The sequence below is a fragment of the Rhinopithecus roxellana genome, chromosome 1, assembly GCF_007565055.1.
Source record: "Rhinopithecus roxellana isolate Shanxi Qingling chromosome 1, ASM756505v1, whole genome shotgun sequence".
Classification (NCBI taxonomy): Eukaryota; Metazoa; Chordata; class Mammalia; order Primates; family Cercopithecidae; genus Rhinopithecus; species Rhinopithecus roxellana.
This window is the reverse complement of record NC_044549.1, coordinates 165,567,086-165,586,322: the sequence shown is the minus strand read 5'-3', so window position 1 is coordinate 165,586,322 and position 19,237 is coordinate 165,567,086. Positions and strand designations below refer to the sequence as shown.

The following is a 19,237-nucleotide window of genomic DNA, read 5'->3' as shown; positions in this document are numbered from 1 at the left end:
GTAGCTGGGATTACAGGTTCCTGCCACCACACACTGCTAGTTTTTGTATTATTAGTAGAGATGGGGTTTCACCATGTTGGCCAGCCTGGTCTTGAACTCCTGACCTCAAGTGATCTGTCCGCCTCAGCCTTCCAAAGTGCTGGGATTACAGGCGTGAGCTGCCGCACCTAGCCTGTAGTATCTTTATAATAGGAATAAAAATGTTATTTTAAAAAATATCCCATATACTTTCAAAGTAGAATAAATTCAAAATATTTACACTTACTCATTTTCATCTTCACTGTCAAAAGAAAGGAGGCTACTGTTTTCGATTTGTTTTTGTGAGTTCTTTTTGACTGAGTCCTGATTTATTTCATCTTAATTTGTCTTCTTTTTTGAGCTTGCTGTTAAACCTTCTGAGGGATGCTTGACTGCTGCTTCACTGGTTTTTGATATCTGATCCTTCCCACAGCTGGAGCTGGTTCTTCATCTGCTTGGGCAGCCTTTATTTCTGCTTAAATTTTCATGACTTCTTCAACTGACAGGTCTCCCTTTTTTAAAACCACCACTTGAGGCTGCTCATCTTTGTCACTGTGATCCTCATTTTCATCTGGGAGATGAGGCTGGATTCTCTCGGTCTCTACGGTGGGCTCCTCCCTACAGCCAACCCACTCTTTGAAAAGTGAGCCAGGAATGCTGGCCCGGCTGGCCGCTCATCTTGTCCGATACTTTTTCTGCATCTATGTAGACAATAATAGTTATTCATTTTTAGTCTATTAACATGGTGAATGACATTGATTAATTTTTGAATATTACATCAAATAATAATCTCTATTGTTTGTTGCTAGTAACTTAGGATTATTATGATCTTTTGATAAATGTATCCCATTATCATTAAATGACCCATTTTATTTTTTAAAATCTACTTCAATAGTAACATAGCCACTCTAGCTTTCTTTTAATTAGTGTTAGCATGTTATATCTTTTTTGCCTTTTAAATTTTAACCTGCGTGTGTCCGTTTGTTTATTTATTTATTTTGAGACAGAGTCTCACTTTGTCGCCCAGGCTGAAGTACAGCGGTGAGATCTCGGCTAACTGCAACCTCCGCCTTTCAGATTCAAGCGATTCTTGTGCCTCACCATTCTGAGTAGCTGGGACTACAGGTGTGTGTCACCACACCTGGCTAATTTCTGTGGGTTTAGTAGAGATGGGGTTTCACCATCTTGGCCAGGCTAGTCTTGAACTCCCTGCCTCAAGAGATCCACCTGCCTTGGCCCCCAAACTGCTGGGATTATAGGTGTGAGCCACCATGCCAGGTCCATGTCTTTATATTTAAAGTGGATTTCTGAAGTGGGAGGATTGCTTGAGGCCAGGAATTCAAGACCAGCCTGGGAAACATAGTGAGACCCTGTCTCTACAAAAAAATTAAAAAATTGGCCGGGTGCAGTGGTTCATGCCTGTAATCCCAGCACTTTGGGAGGCTGAGGCAGGTGGATCACCTGAGGTCAAGAGTTTGAGACCAGTCTGGCCAACATGGTGAAACCCCATCTCTACTAAAAATACAAAAGTTAGCCAGGTGTAGTGGCAGGCGCCTGTAATCCCAGCTATTCAAGAGGCTGAGGCAGAAGAATCGCTTGAACCTAGGAGAAGGAGGTTGCAGTGAGCTGAGCACGCCATTGCACTTTAGCCTGGACCACAAGAGCAAAACTCTGTCTCAAAAAAAAAAAAAAAAGAAAAGAACATTAGCTGGGCATAGTGGTACTTTGTTGGTTTATTAGCTATAATTCTTTGTTGTGTTATTTTAGTGGTTGCTTTAGGGTTTGTAGTAAACATATTTCTCCTATGCTGGATGCTTCCTGTCCTTGAACATCTGACCCCAAGTTCTTCAGCTTTTGGACTCTTGGACTTATACCAGTAGTTTGCCAGGGCTCTCGGGCCTTTGGTCACAGATTGAAGGCTGCACTGTCGGCTTCCCTACTTTTGAGGTTTTGGGACTCAAACTGGCTTCATTGCTCCTCAGCTTGCAGACGGCCTATTGTGGAACTTCACCTTGTGATCATGTGAGTCAATACTCCTTAATAAACTCCCTTTCATACATACATCTATCCTATTAGTTCTGTTTCTAGAGAACCTTGACTAATACAGTTGGGTTTAAATCTACCACAGTTACTATTTGTTTTCTATTTCTTATTCATTTCCTTTTTCTTCTTTTTGTGCCTACTTTAGATTAATCGAATATGTTTTATGATTCTTTAACTTATCACAGTTTGCCTTCAAGTGATATTATATTATACCACTTGATGCATAGGGTAATAACTCAATATGCTTCTGTTTCTCCCCTCCCAGCATCTGTGCTATAGTTATCATATATTTTACTTCCATGTATGTTATAAACACCACATAATTGGATGAGGGCTGCTAGAAAAAATAAATAAATAAATAAATAAAGCTAACAAAAGCTTTTTTAGAAGAAAAAAAACCTAGAATATCTTATTATTTTTGCTTCAAACAGTCAATTTTCTTTTAAACAGATTTTAAAAATAAGAAAATAAGTATTTTATATTTACCCATGTAGTTAACTATTTTTAGTGCCCTACATTTTTTAAAGTAGATTCAAATTTCCATCTGGTATCGTTTTCCTTCTGCCTGAAGCATTTCTCTTAACATTTTTTTCTTTTTTTTTTTTTTTTTTGTAGCTTACGTCTGCTGATGATGAATTCTTTTAGCTTTTGTATGTCTGAGAAAGTAATTTTACCTTTGTTTTTTAAATATGCTTTCTTTAGGTATAAAAATCTAGGCTGATGGTTTTACTTATTCTTTCAGTACTTGAAAGATGTTCCAAAGTTATCCAGCTTATTTATTTTTCGTTATCATTTTTATTAGGTTGGTGCAAACACAATTTCGGTGTTTTCATTAAAAGTAATTGCAAACACCAAAATTATGTTTGCACCAACTTAATCTAATATGTTTGTTCCTTTGCCCATAATGTGTTCTTGTGCCCCTGACTGTTTTGGTGTCTTCTCTATCACTGGTTTTAAACAATTTGATTGACATAAGCCTTGGTGTAGTTTTCTTTGTATTTTTTAATTGAACTCTTTAGATTGGTGGATTATATTTTTTACCACATTTGAAATTTTTGACCATTATTTTTTCAAATATCTTGTCTGTACCCTTCTCTCTTTCCTTTCTTTGATGCACTCCAATTACAGGCATGTTAGTCTGCTTGAAATTATCCCACAGCTCACTAAAGCTGCTTATTTTTTTCTAGCTTTTTGTTTTTGTGTGTTTTATTTTATATCCTTTCAATTTCTATACCTCCAGGTTACTAATCTTTTCTTCTGCAATGTATAATATGCCACTGATCGCACCAAGTGTTTTTCAGTTTCAGACATTTGTAGTTTTTATCTCTAGAAGCTTAATTTGGTTCTTTTAAAAATATCATCCATGTCTCTACTTACCATTCTCAACCTTTTTCTAGCTTTTTGAACACATGAAATATAGTTATAATAACTATTTAACATCATTGTCTACTAATTCTATCATCTGCCACTTTGAGTTGGTTTAGATTGATTTTTTTTTTTTTTACCTTATTGTGGATCATATTTTCCTGCTTTTTTGAATGTCTGGCCATTTTTGATTGGCTACTATACATTTAAAATTTTTGCTTGTTCTGTGCTGGTTGTTATTTTTATTACTATACGTATAACTTGAGCTTTCTTCATGGATATAGTTAAGTTTCAGTTATTGTTAATAAGCCTAGTTAGATAAAACCAGAGCAGCGTTTAGTCCAGTACTACTTCAGCTCACTACTGAAGCAAGACCCTTCTGAGTTCTTTTCCTGATACCTCATGAATTATGAAGTTTTCCACTATGGTGAGTGGGAAAGGGGACAATCCTCAGTCAGTGTAAATACTGGTATTAATTCCTCTCATCCAGTAGTTCTCAGCTGGGATAATTTTGCCCCATAGAGGGCATTTGACAATGTGTGGAGACACTTTTGGTTGTTACAACTGGTGGGGGTAGTGCTGCTGGCATCTAGTTGGTAGAAATCAGGATGTTGCTAAATATCCTACAATGCAGCTCCCACAATATAGAATTTTTTGCCTCCAAATGTCAATAGTGCTGAGGTTGAGAAATCCTGCCTAATCCTGTGGGCTTGGGGTATTTTCTTCACATGTGTGTGCCGATCAACATTCAGGTGGAGTTGAGGAAGACCCTATTCAGTTCTCCAGATTTTTCTTTCTGTGCTGGTCTCTCCTCTCTGGAACTCTGCTCCAAAAACTCTAGCCATCTTGGCCTCCTCACCCTTACAGTTTTGTCTCCTCAAATCAAGAAGACTGCTGGGCTTTGTCCAGGCCCCCATTCCCACTCTAAGCTGAGGCCTGGAAACTCTCCAGGCAGTAAGTTGAAGAAATATTAGGGCTTTCCTCATTCATTTCTCTTCTTTAATAGATTACTATTTTACATTGCCATATATATATATCTGATTTTTAGTTTAGTTTTTTTTTCAAGCAGAAAGTTAATTCATATCCCTGTTACTCCATCTGGTATTAGAGCAAAAATCTGTGTTGACAATTTTTTTTTTGTTTGTTTTTGAGACGGAGGAGTCTCACTCTGTCACCCAGGCTGGAGTGCAGTGGCACGATCTCGGCTCACTGCAGCCTCCGTCTCCCAGGTTCAAGTGATTCTCCTGCCTCAGCCTCCCAAGTAGCTGGGATTACAGGTGCCTGCCACTGCGCCTGGGTAATTTTTGTATTTTTAGTAGGGACGGGGTTTCACCATGTTGCCAGACTGGTCTCAAACTCCCAACTTCAGGTAACCTGCCTGCCTTGGCCTCCCAAAGTGCTGGGATTACAGGCATGAGCCAGTGCGCCCGGCCATGCTTTTGACATTTTTGAAATTCAATTAAAATCATAGCATTGCTCTAGATCAGTGGTCAAAAGATTTCCATAGCTAAATCTTCCTCACAGGGGTATTTTGATTATTTAATTTTTTCAAGTAGGTTGCCAAAACTGAAAAGTAGGGGGATTTCACATAAAAAACCAGAATTTTCAGCTATTCTTGAAACATCCTCTTGGGGAATCTCAAAACAACTTGCGAGTACTTAAGTGGGTAATCTTTAGCAATCCAGACATTGGAGGGTGATAAGTGGGCTGGATTTCTTCTTCATTGCCCCCAAACTTCACCCTTCATTCTTTTCTATCATTCCCTGTACCATCCTTCCTCCTCCATACAGGAGGTTGACCTCTATGACTGTATCAAGAGATTGTTTAGCCCTTTGGATTCTCACTGGGTTCAGCCAAACAGGAGCACTGGCAGGGGATTTGAGGGTGGGAGGAGAGAGTCTGGCCTCCTTCTTGATTGTTTACTAAAGGTTGGTCAAGTTCTTCCTAAAGCTGCAGCCTTTGTCAAATGGTCTTGTCCACTCTACTCTCTCTTTGGATCTGGCAACCTTGCCTACATACAAGGAAGCTGGCAAACATAGAGAAACCAAATACCTAGTGGACCTTATTGCCAGCCTAAGAATGTAACTCATATATGTATATATTTTTTTCCAAAACTCTGATGGAAAACAGGGCATTGCAAGGCTTGGAAATGCTTGCTTGTCCTTTTCCAGTGAGTTTGTTTTTGTTGAGAGGGAAAGAGGAATGGGAGAGAGTTATTTTGAGACATGTATCTCCAGATTAAGATTTAGTCGTATTTCTAGAGACTCTCTTCTATTTAAATTCTGTTTTTCAGATATGTGTTTCATCAATATCATTAGGATCACCTTCCATAGTCTAGTCAATTCACAGATTCTGTTTTGACAGCTCTGAACAGAAGAGTCCCTAATGGAAATATTAGGTACCATCTTAACCATTTTTTCCCAGTTGTCTTCTGCACTCTGTAATCTCAGCTTACTGTTATTAGCTCTGGGGAACAAATACACACTCCCACATACAAGCATATATACACATTTTTGCACACTAATTCAACCCATGCTTCTCTGTGCTCGTTTATAACAGCTATGTGGTCTGTGTCTGTGGTCTTCTAAATATTTAGTGATGAGCACAGACTATTGGTTAATTTTATCAACAATCGCCTTTTTAGCAGAGGAACTTGAATCCTGAAAGAAGTAAAATGCCAAAGATTATTCTTGGGTTTTAGATCTGTAAGATAAAGACAAAACTTTCCTGCCAAGATTAAGAAAACCAGCAAATATGTAGGGTGAAGAATATATATTCTGTGGATTCACTACCCCAAAGCTATATAGGCCAAAGTGTGCAGTGAAGAAGGCATCACTCCATGATAGGCTTAAGAAAAGGCTGAGTGTGGTGGCTCATGCCTATAATTTCAGTGCTTTGGGAGGCTAAAGTGGGAGGCTGAAGTGGAAGGATTTTGAGCCCTGAATTGCAAGATTAGCCTGGGCAACATAGTGAGAACCTATCCCTACAATTTTTTTTTTTTTTAAATTAGCCAGGCATAGTGGTGTGCACCTGTAGTTCTAGCTACTCGAGAGGCTGTGGTAGAAGGATTGCTTGAGCCTACAACTTTGAGGCTGCAGTAAGCTATGATTGCACCTGAAACACGGTCTCAAAAAAAAAAAAAAAAAGAAAGAAAGAAAGAAAGAAAGAAAGAAAGAAAGAAAGAAAGAAAGAAAGAAAATAAAAGAAGAGGAAGAAGAAAAAGAAGAAAAATTAATCATGGATACATTTGGATTTCAAATATTGTTCATCCTCTGAAAAACATAAACAATAATAAAAACTATGCTTTCAAATTTAATGTTTTCATGACTAAACATATTTCCCAAGCCTCTGAAATATTGTATGTCCAAAGTATAGGGTCTAACCCATGATACACTGCCAAATCAATGAGTTCCTCAAGGGGCTTGGCAAACCACAAAACCATAGTGATACTTGGTTCTTGCCTCTGTATAGTGGGGTTTATAGAACTAGAGCAGTCTCTGAGGTGCCTCCCAGCTGTTCAATTCAGTGACTCAAGGAATGATGACTGATTTAGGGATTTAGGAAGAAGTTCTAGTCAAGAGAAGGCTATATACTTATGACATTAATATTGAGTCATTTCAAGAAGAAATGGTGGCAATCTAAGACCATTGCAGGAAACATTCTGATTGCCTGAAGGTTTGTGGAATAGTCTACAATTTAGTGTCTGGGACGAGGAAGGGAACAAGATGGTGGCAACAGTATCTACATGTTCAAATCTATCCTTGTTATTCTTTGAATTTCCGTGATGGTCTCTCTCAGTAATCAACTCCATTCTGGTTCTAGAAGTTCTAGGCTGTGAATTGTGGATAGTAACTTGGACTTTCCCTACACTTTTCTCTCCCTCAGATTCCTCCCTCAATCCTTTCCAAAGGAAGTGGTAAGAAACCACTTCTCTTGTCATAAATGAAATCACTCCCCTCCCCGCTTAACAACCAAATTATTTAATAGTCCTTTTTTTTTTTAGCACTTATGATTTCCATATGATGCTCCTCCTTATGAGTTATTGAAATATATTTTTAATATTGATAATTTGCTCTGGGAGTAGAAAAGCAGATGGAAACCTACTTTATCACTTTGTTATGCATTGGTTTAATGTGATTTCTTAGCAATTTGGGGCATATTAGACTGTTTTAATAAATATGTTTCATCCACTAAGTCTTACCAATTTATGCATTTTTTCTATTTTACACCTAGGTTTCTGTGTCCCATGTTCCCCAGAAGGCCTCTCTGATTTTCTGTGATGATATATAAAGAGCAAAGATCTTGGCTTTTTGGCTTACTCTGTTTAATGTCACATTCAAAGTGTCATTGAGTAAAATTTTCTCATGTGTATGTAATTGATAATAATGGCCATACTGGAATTTACCTCCTTTGCCAACCCCTTAATGAAATAATGGGTCTAGCTGAGAGTCATCAGTGTACAATGACATGCCCCCAAAAGAGACAACTCAACATGATGAGCCTCCTCATGGAATGTTACCACCTATAAAATATTATTACTAAAAAAAGTGGAATCTGGATCAGATCAACAAAACGCCACTTTGTTGGAAAAACAAGAATCAGAGGACTACGTTAACACCACAGAACTGCAATCAGCAAAACCACAACCTGGAAAACTAGACAGAACAAATGCCCCAATTTCTTCAATAAATTGCAAGGAAAAATAAAAGAAAAGTTGGGAGAGTTCTAGATAAGAGAATTAAGTGATACATCAATCACATGTGTGGGACCTGTTTGGATCCTCATGAAAACAAACAACTGTAAGGAACAAGTAAACAAAAAGAAAAACAAAAACAACTTTATGAGACAACCAGAAAAACATACCTGAATATTTCCTGATATTCAGAAATGATTGTTGATTTTGTAGGTGAGATAATAACATGACAGTTTTATATATATAAATATATAAATACAAATATATATTCATATATAAATAAAAATATAAAAATATATAATATATTTATATGTAAATATAAAATATATATTTATATATAAATAAATATATAATATATAAAATATATATTTATATATAAATATATAATAAATGTATAAATATAAATTATATATATATATGAGATATCTTTTTTTTTTTTTGGCAGAACCGTTCAGGACCTGACAAAACGGCTTTAAGAGTGGAGGAACCCTCTTCGGCTGGGAAGATCCTTACTCTCCATGGCCACCAGATGGCGAAGGCTGCCCGCGGCCCAGAAAAGAGACGAGCCTGCAGCCCCGCGCGGAAACTGCTGCTGTACCTGGTGGCCAAGGGCAAGGCGTGGGGTCCTCCTCCACGCCAACTGTGTAAGGGAGACCTGGGTAGAACTCAAAGTTACAAAAGTCACTGTGCAAGCCCTGCTGTGCATAAATGCATAAATTGGTAAGACTTAGTGGAGGAAACAAATATAGGTTCGGCGGCGGTCAGAGATCCATGTGACGCGGGGGCACTTTAGGGACCATTGCTGAGGGCCTGGTTAGCATTTGGGCAGCTGAATCCTTCCCTTGGCGAACTCCATACGTGCCCTCGGCGACACACGGAGGACTCCCAGGGTTGAAGAAGTGGGTGGATGTGTGTGTGCGCGCTCGGCCACGTCGTGTTTTCTTTTTCATTTAAGCCGTAATAAGGAGAAATTCGATGACCAGTAAGGCCAGAGTCCTATCGTCTTGTTGGCGATGAGGGGGAAGGAAAAAAAAAAGGTGCGTGTAACTTCAGGCTGTCTAAGAATCGCTTAGCTCCTGCGCCCGGAAGAAAATCCAGCGCCGGTAGGGTTCGGGCGCGCGGGAAGCCCTGAGAACCCCAGATGTGTGCGCTGAGCCGAGGCCTCTGCAAGCGGCAGGAGGGAATCTGACCTCCGACATTCTTTTCAAGACACGCGCCGGTGGACCGGATCCTGGGATTGGCTTACTCCCGGGCTGGACCTTCGGGGTTCGCATATTTGAAAGTGTAAACTTGAGGAATAACGGTGGAGTGATGGGTATTTTGTAGAATGGGACTCAATCGTGCTCAGCAACAGATTTTTCCAAATTCCCTTTTAAATAAAAGACAGCCTTCCAGAGCTTTCGAAATCTCCGCGGGATGAAAGCTAAACTTTTGGAGTCGCTGTGTAGTCGGGTAGAAGACACCGAGGCGCGAGCCGGAAAGAGAAGCGACACAGTGTCCAGGCGAATGGGAAAGGAAATATTTTAATTTTTGTTCCTACTAGTAGCTGAATGTCGATAAAAATCAAAGGGCATACGGGAAAGTTTTTATTCCAGGGCGTTTCGATGACACCCGCAGAGATTTAAAAAATTACATTCCTCCCCCTCCGCAGGTTTAATTCGGAAAGAAGAGAATGCAGAGAGGGAAGACCGTGAGTCTGCTTTCACCTAGGTTTAAAGCGAATCAAAGACGGCTGTAAAAAGGGAAACCGGGACCAAAAACAGATTTGGAGCCTCGAAATTCTCCATTGAGGGTTTGGAAGATACGTTGCTGCAGACTTGAAACCGGCTCCAAATCCGGGCCCAAACATGGGCTGAAAATATGGCGCGCTAATCTGCAGCTTCCCCTCCTCCCAAGTTCTTTCTGACTCTTCCCGCCTTTCCCAGTTTCCCTTCCAGACGTCTGCGGCTCCCCGCTCCACCCCCAGGATAGCTGCTCTACATCCCAACAATTCCCAGCTTCTATACCCAGGAGGGGGAATTCTGGAACCACCCAGAGCGAACTCGTGCCGGGGCGGGCTGAGGACCGGAGGAAGGTCCTGCTCCGAATTCTCCCTGGAGCAGAAAAGAATTCCAGAGGCTACATGTGGGCTGCTTTTTCCCCTTCTTCCTTTTTTCCCTCGCAAACCAACAACCAAAAAGTGTTTGGCGATGGAAAGAACACCAGTGGAAGATGGCAAATAACAATATTTCCAACTCCGAGTCAGGTCCTCTTTGCTCTGCTTTTTCCTGTTTCATTGCAATTTATTGATTTCATTGTGGTTTTTTGTTTGTTTGGGGCAAGAACGGAGATGTGAACCAAGATGAGCCAGCAAACCCCCAAGCCAGTATCTCCTCCCAGCGCAAGGAACACCGCCTGCACCGGTGCATAAGCGGGGACCCTGGCGGAGAATGTAAACAAACCGGGCGCCGAGCCCTTGATCTTTATTTAAATAGAGGCTTGTTTATCGGTGTCATCCTAGGAGGATTAATTAGATACATCTCTTCACAATTTGGTGTCTGACACTCCATCTTAGGAATGCCTTATCACAAGGTGTTAATTGAGGCCACTCAGCCACTTACACGTTTCTATTAAACACTGTGAGGGACTTTTCACAAGTACCAGGTTCTTTTTACTGTACGGTGCAAAAATATACAGGACCCGAAATAGACTAGGGCCAGAATCTGCTTTATGCCGGCAGTGATTAGCACTTTGGGGCTTTCTAGAGGGCAGAAATAGGAGAGCACTGTTTTTGAAATTCCATCGCATCTCCCAATATTCGGTGGCTGGATGCAGATGTAAGGGAGCTGTTGGGGGTGGAGGGAAGGCGCTGACCAGGATAGGCGGGCTATGAGTCTCCTTTCCGGAATCTAAATCTGTCATCCACAATACATATATATTAAAAAGCACATCTTCAACGCTTTTGTCCCTGGCTCCCCGGTAAAGCTCGGGGCACCTTTTCCAAAGTGTTTTGAGCAGGCCGTTCGGAAACGTAGAGCAGGAGTTGGAGCCCCCAAGGTCACGGGTGGCACGGGAAGAACTCGGGCCCCAGAGGGATGGAGGGGAAGGGAGACAGGACAATCGAGGTACAAGGCCCTGGCGGTCTTAATTGGGCGCAGAAGGGGAGGAGGTGCCGGCTGATTGCTCGCCTCCCAGCAGCTAATCCTCTTAGCAGCTGCATTTCCGCGCTACGCAGTTAGCAGAATGACCCTCCCAGCCAGACCTTTACCCCGGGAGGGTCCAGGAAGGGGTGGAAGTTTTGCAATCTGGGCCTGAAGCCGTCTGCAGATAAGCCTGGCGGGACGTCTGGCGTGGGGTGGGGGACAAAGGAGACCCTCCACCCCACTCCTTGGTTTGACTCTTTGGACCGCCCAGGGTTCAGTCAGGGGATGGGCTGTCCTTCGTCTTCCCGTGGAGCGTGTGCCAAATAAACGGAACTAAGCGTAAGGTGAACTGCTCCAAGGTCACTGTTTGCAGAGCGGCGGTGCGCGGAACAACTGGAATCCTCCTTTGTAAGTGCCACGCCCGTCCCTAGCCTGCGCCTCAGTCCGAGTCCGGGCGGAGTTTGACTGCAGCTACCGAGGCCCGCAGCCCGCGGCAGCGGGTGCGCAGTGTCTGGGTTCGGAAGAAAGCCGCAGGTGGGCGCAGAGCTGTGTGCAGCCCCCCGCGCCGCCGCGCCCCACGGGCCCGGAACTGGTGGGCGCTCAAAGGGTCACGGGGGTTCCCAGGGAGCCTACGTGGGCCTAAGGATGGGTGGCCCCAAGTAAGCCTAGAAAAAAGCCCAGAGAACTAAGTGGCCAGGTGCCCTGACAGAGCCTGGTCTCCAAGAACCAGGAGCGGAGGTTTTCGAGGCTTAGTTAAGTCTGCTGTGGGCAATTAACAGCAATACTCCCTCCCCCGCCCCTCCTGCCCCCCACAACACCCATTGTCCAGACTTCCCAGTGGGGTGAGGAAATAGCCCCATTCCATTTCAAGGAAAAAAGAAGATAAACAAAACATCCCCACCCCCGCATGACTACAGTATCCAGTTAGAGATTCTAGAGCCTTCCGTGGAGGTAGGGGATGGGTGAGGCCGTGTTAAAGCTGAAAACGATGGAGGAAGCAAAATAAGATCTTTAACACAAAGATGAAAACCCCAACAGTACAGAAGACAGAGCTATGCCCGTTCCCTTATTGAACCACATTTATTAAAAATGACTAAGACTGTACATAAAAATCCAAGATCTCTAAAAAGCCTATAGGAGCTGTGGTATCAGGTTTTAGTTTCTTCACATTACCAAGTTAGGGAGAGGGGATGGCACAAGAAGAGGATGAAATAGAAGTTTTCCTTAAACATGGTTCAAGTTAGTACAGAGTAGCTGAATACATTCTTAACTATCTAAGAAGTAAACAGAATATTCCCAAATATCATGGGGATGATGAAACTCTCCCCTTGCCCCTGCAGCTGTTAAGTGATTTGCAAATTCTTTACAAAGCCAAAGCACCAGTTTTACATTATCCCAGACATCTATGTAGACTATTTGTACAATATATACCACATTATTCTACAGTGTATCTAAACACACAACTGTACACTTTTAAATTCTCTTTTATTTTTTTTGGTGACTCCTTCCCTTGCTCTCTCCGGAGTCCTACTGGCCACCCCAGCACACAGCAGAGGCCTAGCAAGTCTCAAGTGAGGCAATCCTGGACTAGGACAAACATGGCTTGTTCCAAAAGCCGGGGGGTTAAGGAATCAAAGTCAGGTGAAACCATCACTTTCACAAAAGCTTTTCTTGACTCCTGGGCCTAATATCTTTTGCCCCTGGCAGAATGTAACAGCAAAACGTCTCCTCTGAAACTGAAGGCCCAGCCCTCTTTCAGAAGCAAAACACCTTAACACTCGGCTTCTATTTGCTTAAGAATTTACAAATAGAAATGAGAATCAAAGGTTTTAACTAATTTCATAGCACTGGGCACTCAATGTTCACAGCCTGCTTCTTTGAATGGTTAGTGTCTCTCCAATAAATAAATACAGAACCTTGGATACCCTTTGAATTTTAAAATACCTTAAAGTCTTCCATTAATCTTATTTTTTAAAAATGCTAGGTTTGTTTCAGTTACCTGCAGCAATCAAAAAGCTTTGGCACCTTCTTTTAGAGAATTGCACAAAACAGGATGCATCAAGGTGGAAGGCAAACATCTTTTTGGCAACCTAGGCAAAGAAGACAACAAACACCACCAAGTCCATCTGCAAAAAGTTAGCTAATTTTTGAGGTTAAAATAACTCTTTAGGGTGTTGTGTAAAAAGCATAATACCCTCCCATGGCTTTTGAGGTGTCTTTACTATATTCTTCAGCATTAATGTCCTCACACTTTATGGAGGGTGAATTTTCATTACTGGAGTTGCTAGGAGACAGCCGCCTTCGCTTACAAGCACTGGTGTATACTCCTGAATCATTGGAATCTAGAGATTTGATGGAAGGGGGTGTCTCTATCCAAGAAGAGCCAATTTCTTCTTTCACTTTCTCCTTGGAGAGCTGATCTTCAGAGAACACAGTGGGGCTTGTTCTGGAGGTCCATGGTAGTCCAGCTGCCATCTTCCTCTGGTAAGAACCTCGACCTCCCCACCCTGCCATTGCAGGAAAGGTTGGGTCGGGGTAATACCCCAGGGCATGGGATGTCTGAAGGGGCAAGGATTTAATGCCATATGGGAGCAATGTGCTAGAAGTATATTCAGATTCATAGGAACCGATGTCTAGTTTGTTGGTCCCAGGTTGTTGGACAGGAGTGACAAGCCACCGCTGGGGAGGGTTGGCCACCTCTTCGCTCTGTTGGGGTGAAAGGAGGCCGTTGGTCTGTGGCACGGTTCTCTCGCCATTATAATAGCGGGCTTGAGGTAAAGTGTTGACAAAGGGCTCCGGGAAGAAGGACTGAACGCCGTACCGACCTCCAGGGACAATCTGATGGGATCTAGGAGAATCCGTGGGAGATGGAGTTAACCTGTCATTTTCTGAAGCGGTGTACATGCTACAATATAAAGAGAAACACTTAAAAAAAAAAAAAAAAAAAACCCTAATGTTGTCCCCAAACAAACCACCTCCCAGAAACGAAAAAGGCTTGTGTTGGTTATCTGTACTGAAAGTGCTGGTCTGTTGAGCTAAAAGGACAGAGGCAGGAGATGCAGTGGTCCATTTACCTGGATGCTTGGCTTATTGGGAAAAATTTCCCACCATGTAAGAAAAAGTTTCCCCCTAGGCATCAAGTATTTAAACTATAGAAAATCTACCTTTACTAGTCCTAGAACATGAAAAACTCAGATCAAACCTTCTTTGTCACTGTGATGGAAAAACACTGGCTGTGGTGGTAGAAAACTCAGATTTTAAAAACAGCAGGGCCTTACTCTTTCGTGTTGTGAAATTACATTCTCTTCGTTTCAGTTTTTTCTTATGTTAAAAAAAAAAAGTGGGGCTGGGAGACAGTAATATCTGCTCTTGGGAGGATGAAAAAGTGGATCAAACGAAAAGAAAGGTATATATAAATGCAGATTGTTAAAATTTCAAGTCTTCACTCACATGCTAAAAAAAACTCTTCATTTTTAAGTCCTTAACATTTCTTCAGAAATTAACACAACCCTTCTGAGAAAATTCTAAAGCAACATTAGTAAAGGAAAAAAAATTGGAAAAATTAAAATACGTAAAAATCCCAAAGGTCAAAGCTCTTCCTAAAATATATTCTCAGCAAAGTGCCTGTTGATGTATGTCCTGTTCAGAGATGATCATGCAAGTGTGGATAAAAGCTGTACTTACGAATCATAGTTGTCTCTGAAGCCTTTTGCAAAGGGGTTATGATCAATCTTTAGTTGAGTAATCTAGATAGGGGAGAAAAACAGTCATTGAGTGCTTTATCATGCTGGACCTTAGCTTTAGAGATTCTTGAGATGTTTGGGACACTCACATCGGTGTTTTGGTAGGCAGTCACTGCAATGAATTGCGTTTCGGAGAAGGTAAAGGTCTGGGTCTTTGAGGGCTCATTCAAGTCCTCTACACCATCCTCTGTAACTTCAACAATATGCAGTCGGGGTTGGTATTTGTGTAAGGACTGTAAGACTATCATCTGGAAAGAGTACAGAAAAAAAGTTGCTAAATCTAAAAAATCTCTTAGTGGTTCAACAGAATTAGATTTTGACAAATTATGTATTTTGGCATGGGACTTCTAAACGCCTCGCACTAACAGCTTTGTTTATTGCAACTTTAAAGGTTTCATTATGACCCCCCCACTTTTTTTTTTTTTTTGAAATTTAAAACATAGCTGGGTATGTGGTTTTGATAGATATGCTTTCCTCTTGGTTTCCTAAACTCCCAAAATACTTCAGTATTTCTGTTCTTAATAGTCAACTCACTGTTATTGAATCCAATAAGAAAGTGAAGATGAGAAAGGTCAAAAGAACAAAAAAGTTTAGAAATGGGCGAGCAAACAGGTCACGAATGCAAATATTACAAATACAGTGAAAAGAGTAGGGACTCTTATTAGAAAAAAGACTTATAGTCAGAGCCAGAAGATACCCCCTCCTGCTCTGTCACTCTACCTGGGTGTTGTTGTTATTTGCGCCTTTGTTATTGGTGAGTTTTAATTTCCCAAATGATATCTCCTGTCTCATCCAGTGGGAACCAGTATTAGGAGACTCTGGGTGAACATACATTTTGTTGCCTAAGAGAAAATGAAACAAAACACAAAACCCAAGCATATAGGGCTGTTTACAAATGGGGAAAGGGGAGGGATGTCTCTTAGCTATGGGCAAGATATAAGAGCTAGACTTACAGCTGGTCTCCCAGCAAAAGTTGCTTAAAGAGGCCAGTGGAGACCAGCAGGACTACATCGATATCCCTCCCAGGCCCCTGTCCTTCCAGCCTTCCTTGCACTAGGGACTCGCCTGAATGGCATTTCAGAATTTAGAAACGGAGCTAACAGGAGATGACTCTTGAAGGTCAATTTGGGACCTTCTAAAGCTGTAAGGGCAACATCCAGTGGAAGAGAGTTGGACATTTATGGGTGAACAAAACTTTGGCTGGGCTTTCTCAAGTGAACATTAGAATCCCAGGAGCCCTTCCCACCTGGAGAGCTTATGACTACTAGTTTCTTAAACGTAGGGATTGGGGGGTAGGGTGATGTCTTAGTTAAAGGTTCTAAATATCTATATATTGGCAGACAAGAAATCTGACTTAGCAAATTCTCCTCTCCGTCAAACAATCAACACAAAGAAACTCATACTAACACCTCTAGGCCTCAGAATGGAAGGAAAAAAAAAGTGCTACATTTAAATGTGAGTTGTCTGAGTCGAGGGTTCCGATTTCTTCCCGCCCGTTCCTCCCGGGACCGAGTCTCTTCTCTGCTCACCCTGCATGTTATTGTCTGCTTTGCCGCAGGTCACCCATTTGCCCCCTTGGAATCGCCAGTGGTTGGGGTCCGCCAGCACCACCTCTACAAACACATTGTAGTGGGCGGTGGGATTGAGTCCGTTTATGTTGAAGCTCAGGAAAGGAAACATGCGCCTGTGCAAGGGAAAAGAACCAGAAAAATCGATTTAAATTGGGATGTCCTAGAACGGGCCCAGACCCCGGCGGGTTCCCCAGACACCTGGGATAGGGTCGGAGCACATTTAAAAGTTTGCAATGAACAGAAGGCAGGTAGATCAAGTGGTCTGAAACTATGTAAAATATTTTTGAGTTGGCAACTCTTGGAACCTTTCTCTCTTTTCAAAAAAAAAAAAAAAAAAAAAAAAAACTTGTTCCAACATTAGTATATCCCAAATTCGCGTGCTTCTGAACGCTCATATTCTCGGCTCTTTCAGACGCTCATTAAAATTTTTCTCCTAGAATGTGAAAAACTACTAATTTTTAAATGCACCATTTTAAAAAGTACCAGAGAACAACATTAGGTTATTCTTGTTAAAAATATATATTAAACTTTAGGCTAAAAGTCCCCTTTGAGTGCCCCTCTCTCAGCACCCACCCCTCCCTTTCCCCAGAAGTAGCCAGTGTTAGCAGTTGGATGTATAGCAGAACTTTCTCACGCACCGAACCCGAGCCAGGTCTGGCTCCAGGGCAGGTCTAACCATCTACTCGGACCAAGCTTCCGAGGCCGGCGCTCTAGCCCTCAAGCCCACCTCCTGGAGACGCCCCGTGGAGACCCTGGCGCCTAAAACTGCGGGAGCCCATCTACTGCGCTCAGGTGGCCAGCTCTTGAGCCTTCCCTACCCGTGGCTCCTTGCCTGCCTGCAGGCATGCACCAGCATACCGCCGAGCAGGAGGATCTAACGAATCCAGCTTGTGTACATGCCCTAATTTCCATTTCCGCCTCCTCCAGGTCTGTTCAGGTGAGGATGATGGGAGGGAAAAGCGGCGTACAGCCGTAACATCGGCACCCTGCAAGAGCCGCCGGTGCACTGACAGAGAGGGACACCGCATTGGAGATGCAGTGTCTACGGAGATCTATTGCGCGCGGTGAAACACTCTAAGCACCGCGCGGAACGACTGGGTTTAGCTCCCTCATCCCGGACCTTCCCCAGGACCACACGTTCATTTATCCCCGAACCCAGGGGCCCCTCCACGCTGCGCTCACCTGCCCTGTTTCGTAATGATCATCTCAGTTTGGTGGCGGTGGAATTTGAGCCACAGAGGCCGGTTGCACAGGTAGACGTGGGCACGGAAGTTAGAACCTGGAACCCCCAGGCCCCCCAGTCCTCCGCAAGATCCCGTTGCTGCGGCTCCAGGGTACGGCCCGTAGAGCGGAGCCCCCTGGCTGTACTGATAGGTGCCCGGGCCGCTGCCCCCGCCGCTGCTACCGCCCGCGCCACTGCCCGCGCCGGCTCCTGGGCCGAACTGCGCCCTCCCGGGTGGGCACACAGCTGCGGGGAAGCCGCCGGGGGGCAGCATGGAGCCGTAGGGGTAGCGCGCCCCGTTAGGAGCGGGGTACACAGGTCCGTGGGGCGCCCCAGCCGCTGCCTGGTACGGGAAGAGTGAGCAGGGCGCAGCCAGCTCCGACCCCTGAGGCCCGGGGGACTGGAGGTAGTAGCGCTCGGAGCTCAGGCTGTCCATGGAGTAGCGCGCAGTGGCCGCAGCCGCGGCGGCGGCGGCGGCGGCGGCGGCTGCAGCGGCAGAAGGCAGCTCCTCCTCCCCGCAGGGGGAGCCCTTGCGGCCGTCCGGGGGCCCTGGCTTGGCCACTGCCGCAGCGCTGGCAAATGCGTCCCCGGCGTCGGTGTCACTAAGCATGGCCGCGGGGGCCCCCGCGCTGGCTGCTGCGGGCTCCCCGCTCACCGCCTCGCAGGAGAGACTGCCGGAAAACTTCTTGGACGCTTTGTCTAAGTCCAACTTCTGAGGAGAGGGGGCTGCGCCGGGGAGGTGGCCGGCGCTCCCGCCGCTGCCGCCTCGCGCACTCTCCAGCGGGTAGAAGTGCGCGCCAGGCAGGTTCACTGAGCTCACCAAGAGCTGCTCCCCTAACTGCATGCTTTGCAAAGCGCAGACGGCAGCTGGCTGCTTCCTCTTCTCCCGTGGCCTTATTATAAAGGCAGGATGGGGGAGCCAGCGCCCTCTTCCGAGGGGAAGGTAACTTCCCCTTCCTCCCGCGCCGGGGCTACCCACCTGCCGACTCGCGGGCCGCTACTGCGCGCACTGGCGCGCCCTGAATCCAGCGTCCTTTCCGGAAGGAAAGCGCCGTGAGTTGGAAAGCAGGAGGTGGAAACTAACCCAGAAGCCCTCTCCTTCTCGTACCTCTTGCTCCTCAGAACCCCCACCCTCCTCCCAGACTCACACGCTGGAAGAAGGGGACTTAGATCTTTGTCCCCATCCACCCACCAGCCCGCGCCTTTCTGCCCTTTTTCGATTGCCAAAGCATCGGTCAAGTTGACCACTTGGAAACTTATGGGCTGACACTAGCTGCTTTATATATTTGCTGCCAGGGAGGGGCTTCGCGGCCTCGCAGCCCGGAGACCCTCCTATTGGCTGATGGAGGTGACACTAATTCAATTAGGCATTTACTAATTGGATCAAGTCACCTGCTACTTTCTTTTCCTTTAGCCTGATTTTGGGTTTTTTTTTTTTTTTTTTTTTTTTTTTTTTTTTT

The 19,237-nt window shown here is 44.0% G+C and overlaps 1 protein-coding gene and 1 pseudogene across 2 annotated transcripts; both read right to left on the bottom strand.

The window, feature by feature from the left end:
• Nucleotides 1-261: 261 nt before the first annotated feature.
• LOC115899675 lies at nucleotides 262-6,868 on the bottom strand (annotated as a pseudogene).
• Nucleotides 6,869-12,299: 5,431 nt separating this feature from the next.
• On the bottom strand, nucleotides 12,300-19,027 carry EOMES (eomesodermin). 2 transcript variants are annotated; one of them, XM_010357332.2, is made up of 6 exons: nucleotides 17,738-19,027; nucleotides 16,514-16,668; nucleotides 15,705-15,826; nucleotides 15,074-15,232; nucleotides 14,926-14,987; nucleotides 12,300-14,146 (listed from the first exon to the last, which is right to left on the bottom strand). In XM_010357332.2, the coding sequence occupies exons 1-6, from the start codon at nucleotides 18,619-18,621 to the stop codon at nucleotides 13,408-13,410; spliced, it is 2,121 nt and encodes a 706-aa protein (XP_010355634.2). In that variant the 5' UTR covers nucleotides 18,622-19,027; the 3' UTR covers nucleotides 12,300-13,407. The 2 variants fall into 2 exon arrangements, with proteins under 2 accessions (XP_010355634.2, XP_010355635.2); XM_010357333.2 differs by having other exon boundaries at nucleotides 12,300-14,089.
• Nucleotides 19,028-19,237: the final 210 nt, after the last annotated feature.

Bases quoted from the DNA above. Each gene is read 5' to 3' on its own strand.
- EOMES (XM_010357332.2), bottom strand. From the start codon at position 18,621: ATGCAGTTAGGGGAGCAGCTCTTGGTGAGCTCAGTGAACCTGCCTGGC. The intron at 15,827-16,513 runs GTGAGCAGAGAA...ATTTTCTCTTAG, and splicing joins AGCAGACAATAACATGCAGG to GCAACAAAATGTATGTTCAC. The intron at 15,233-15,704 runs GTAGAGTGACAG...TACTCTTTCCAG, and splicing joins CAAATAACAACAACACCCAG to ATGATAGTCTTACAGTCCTT.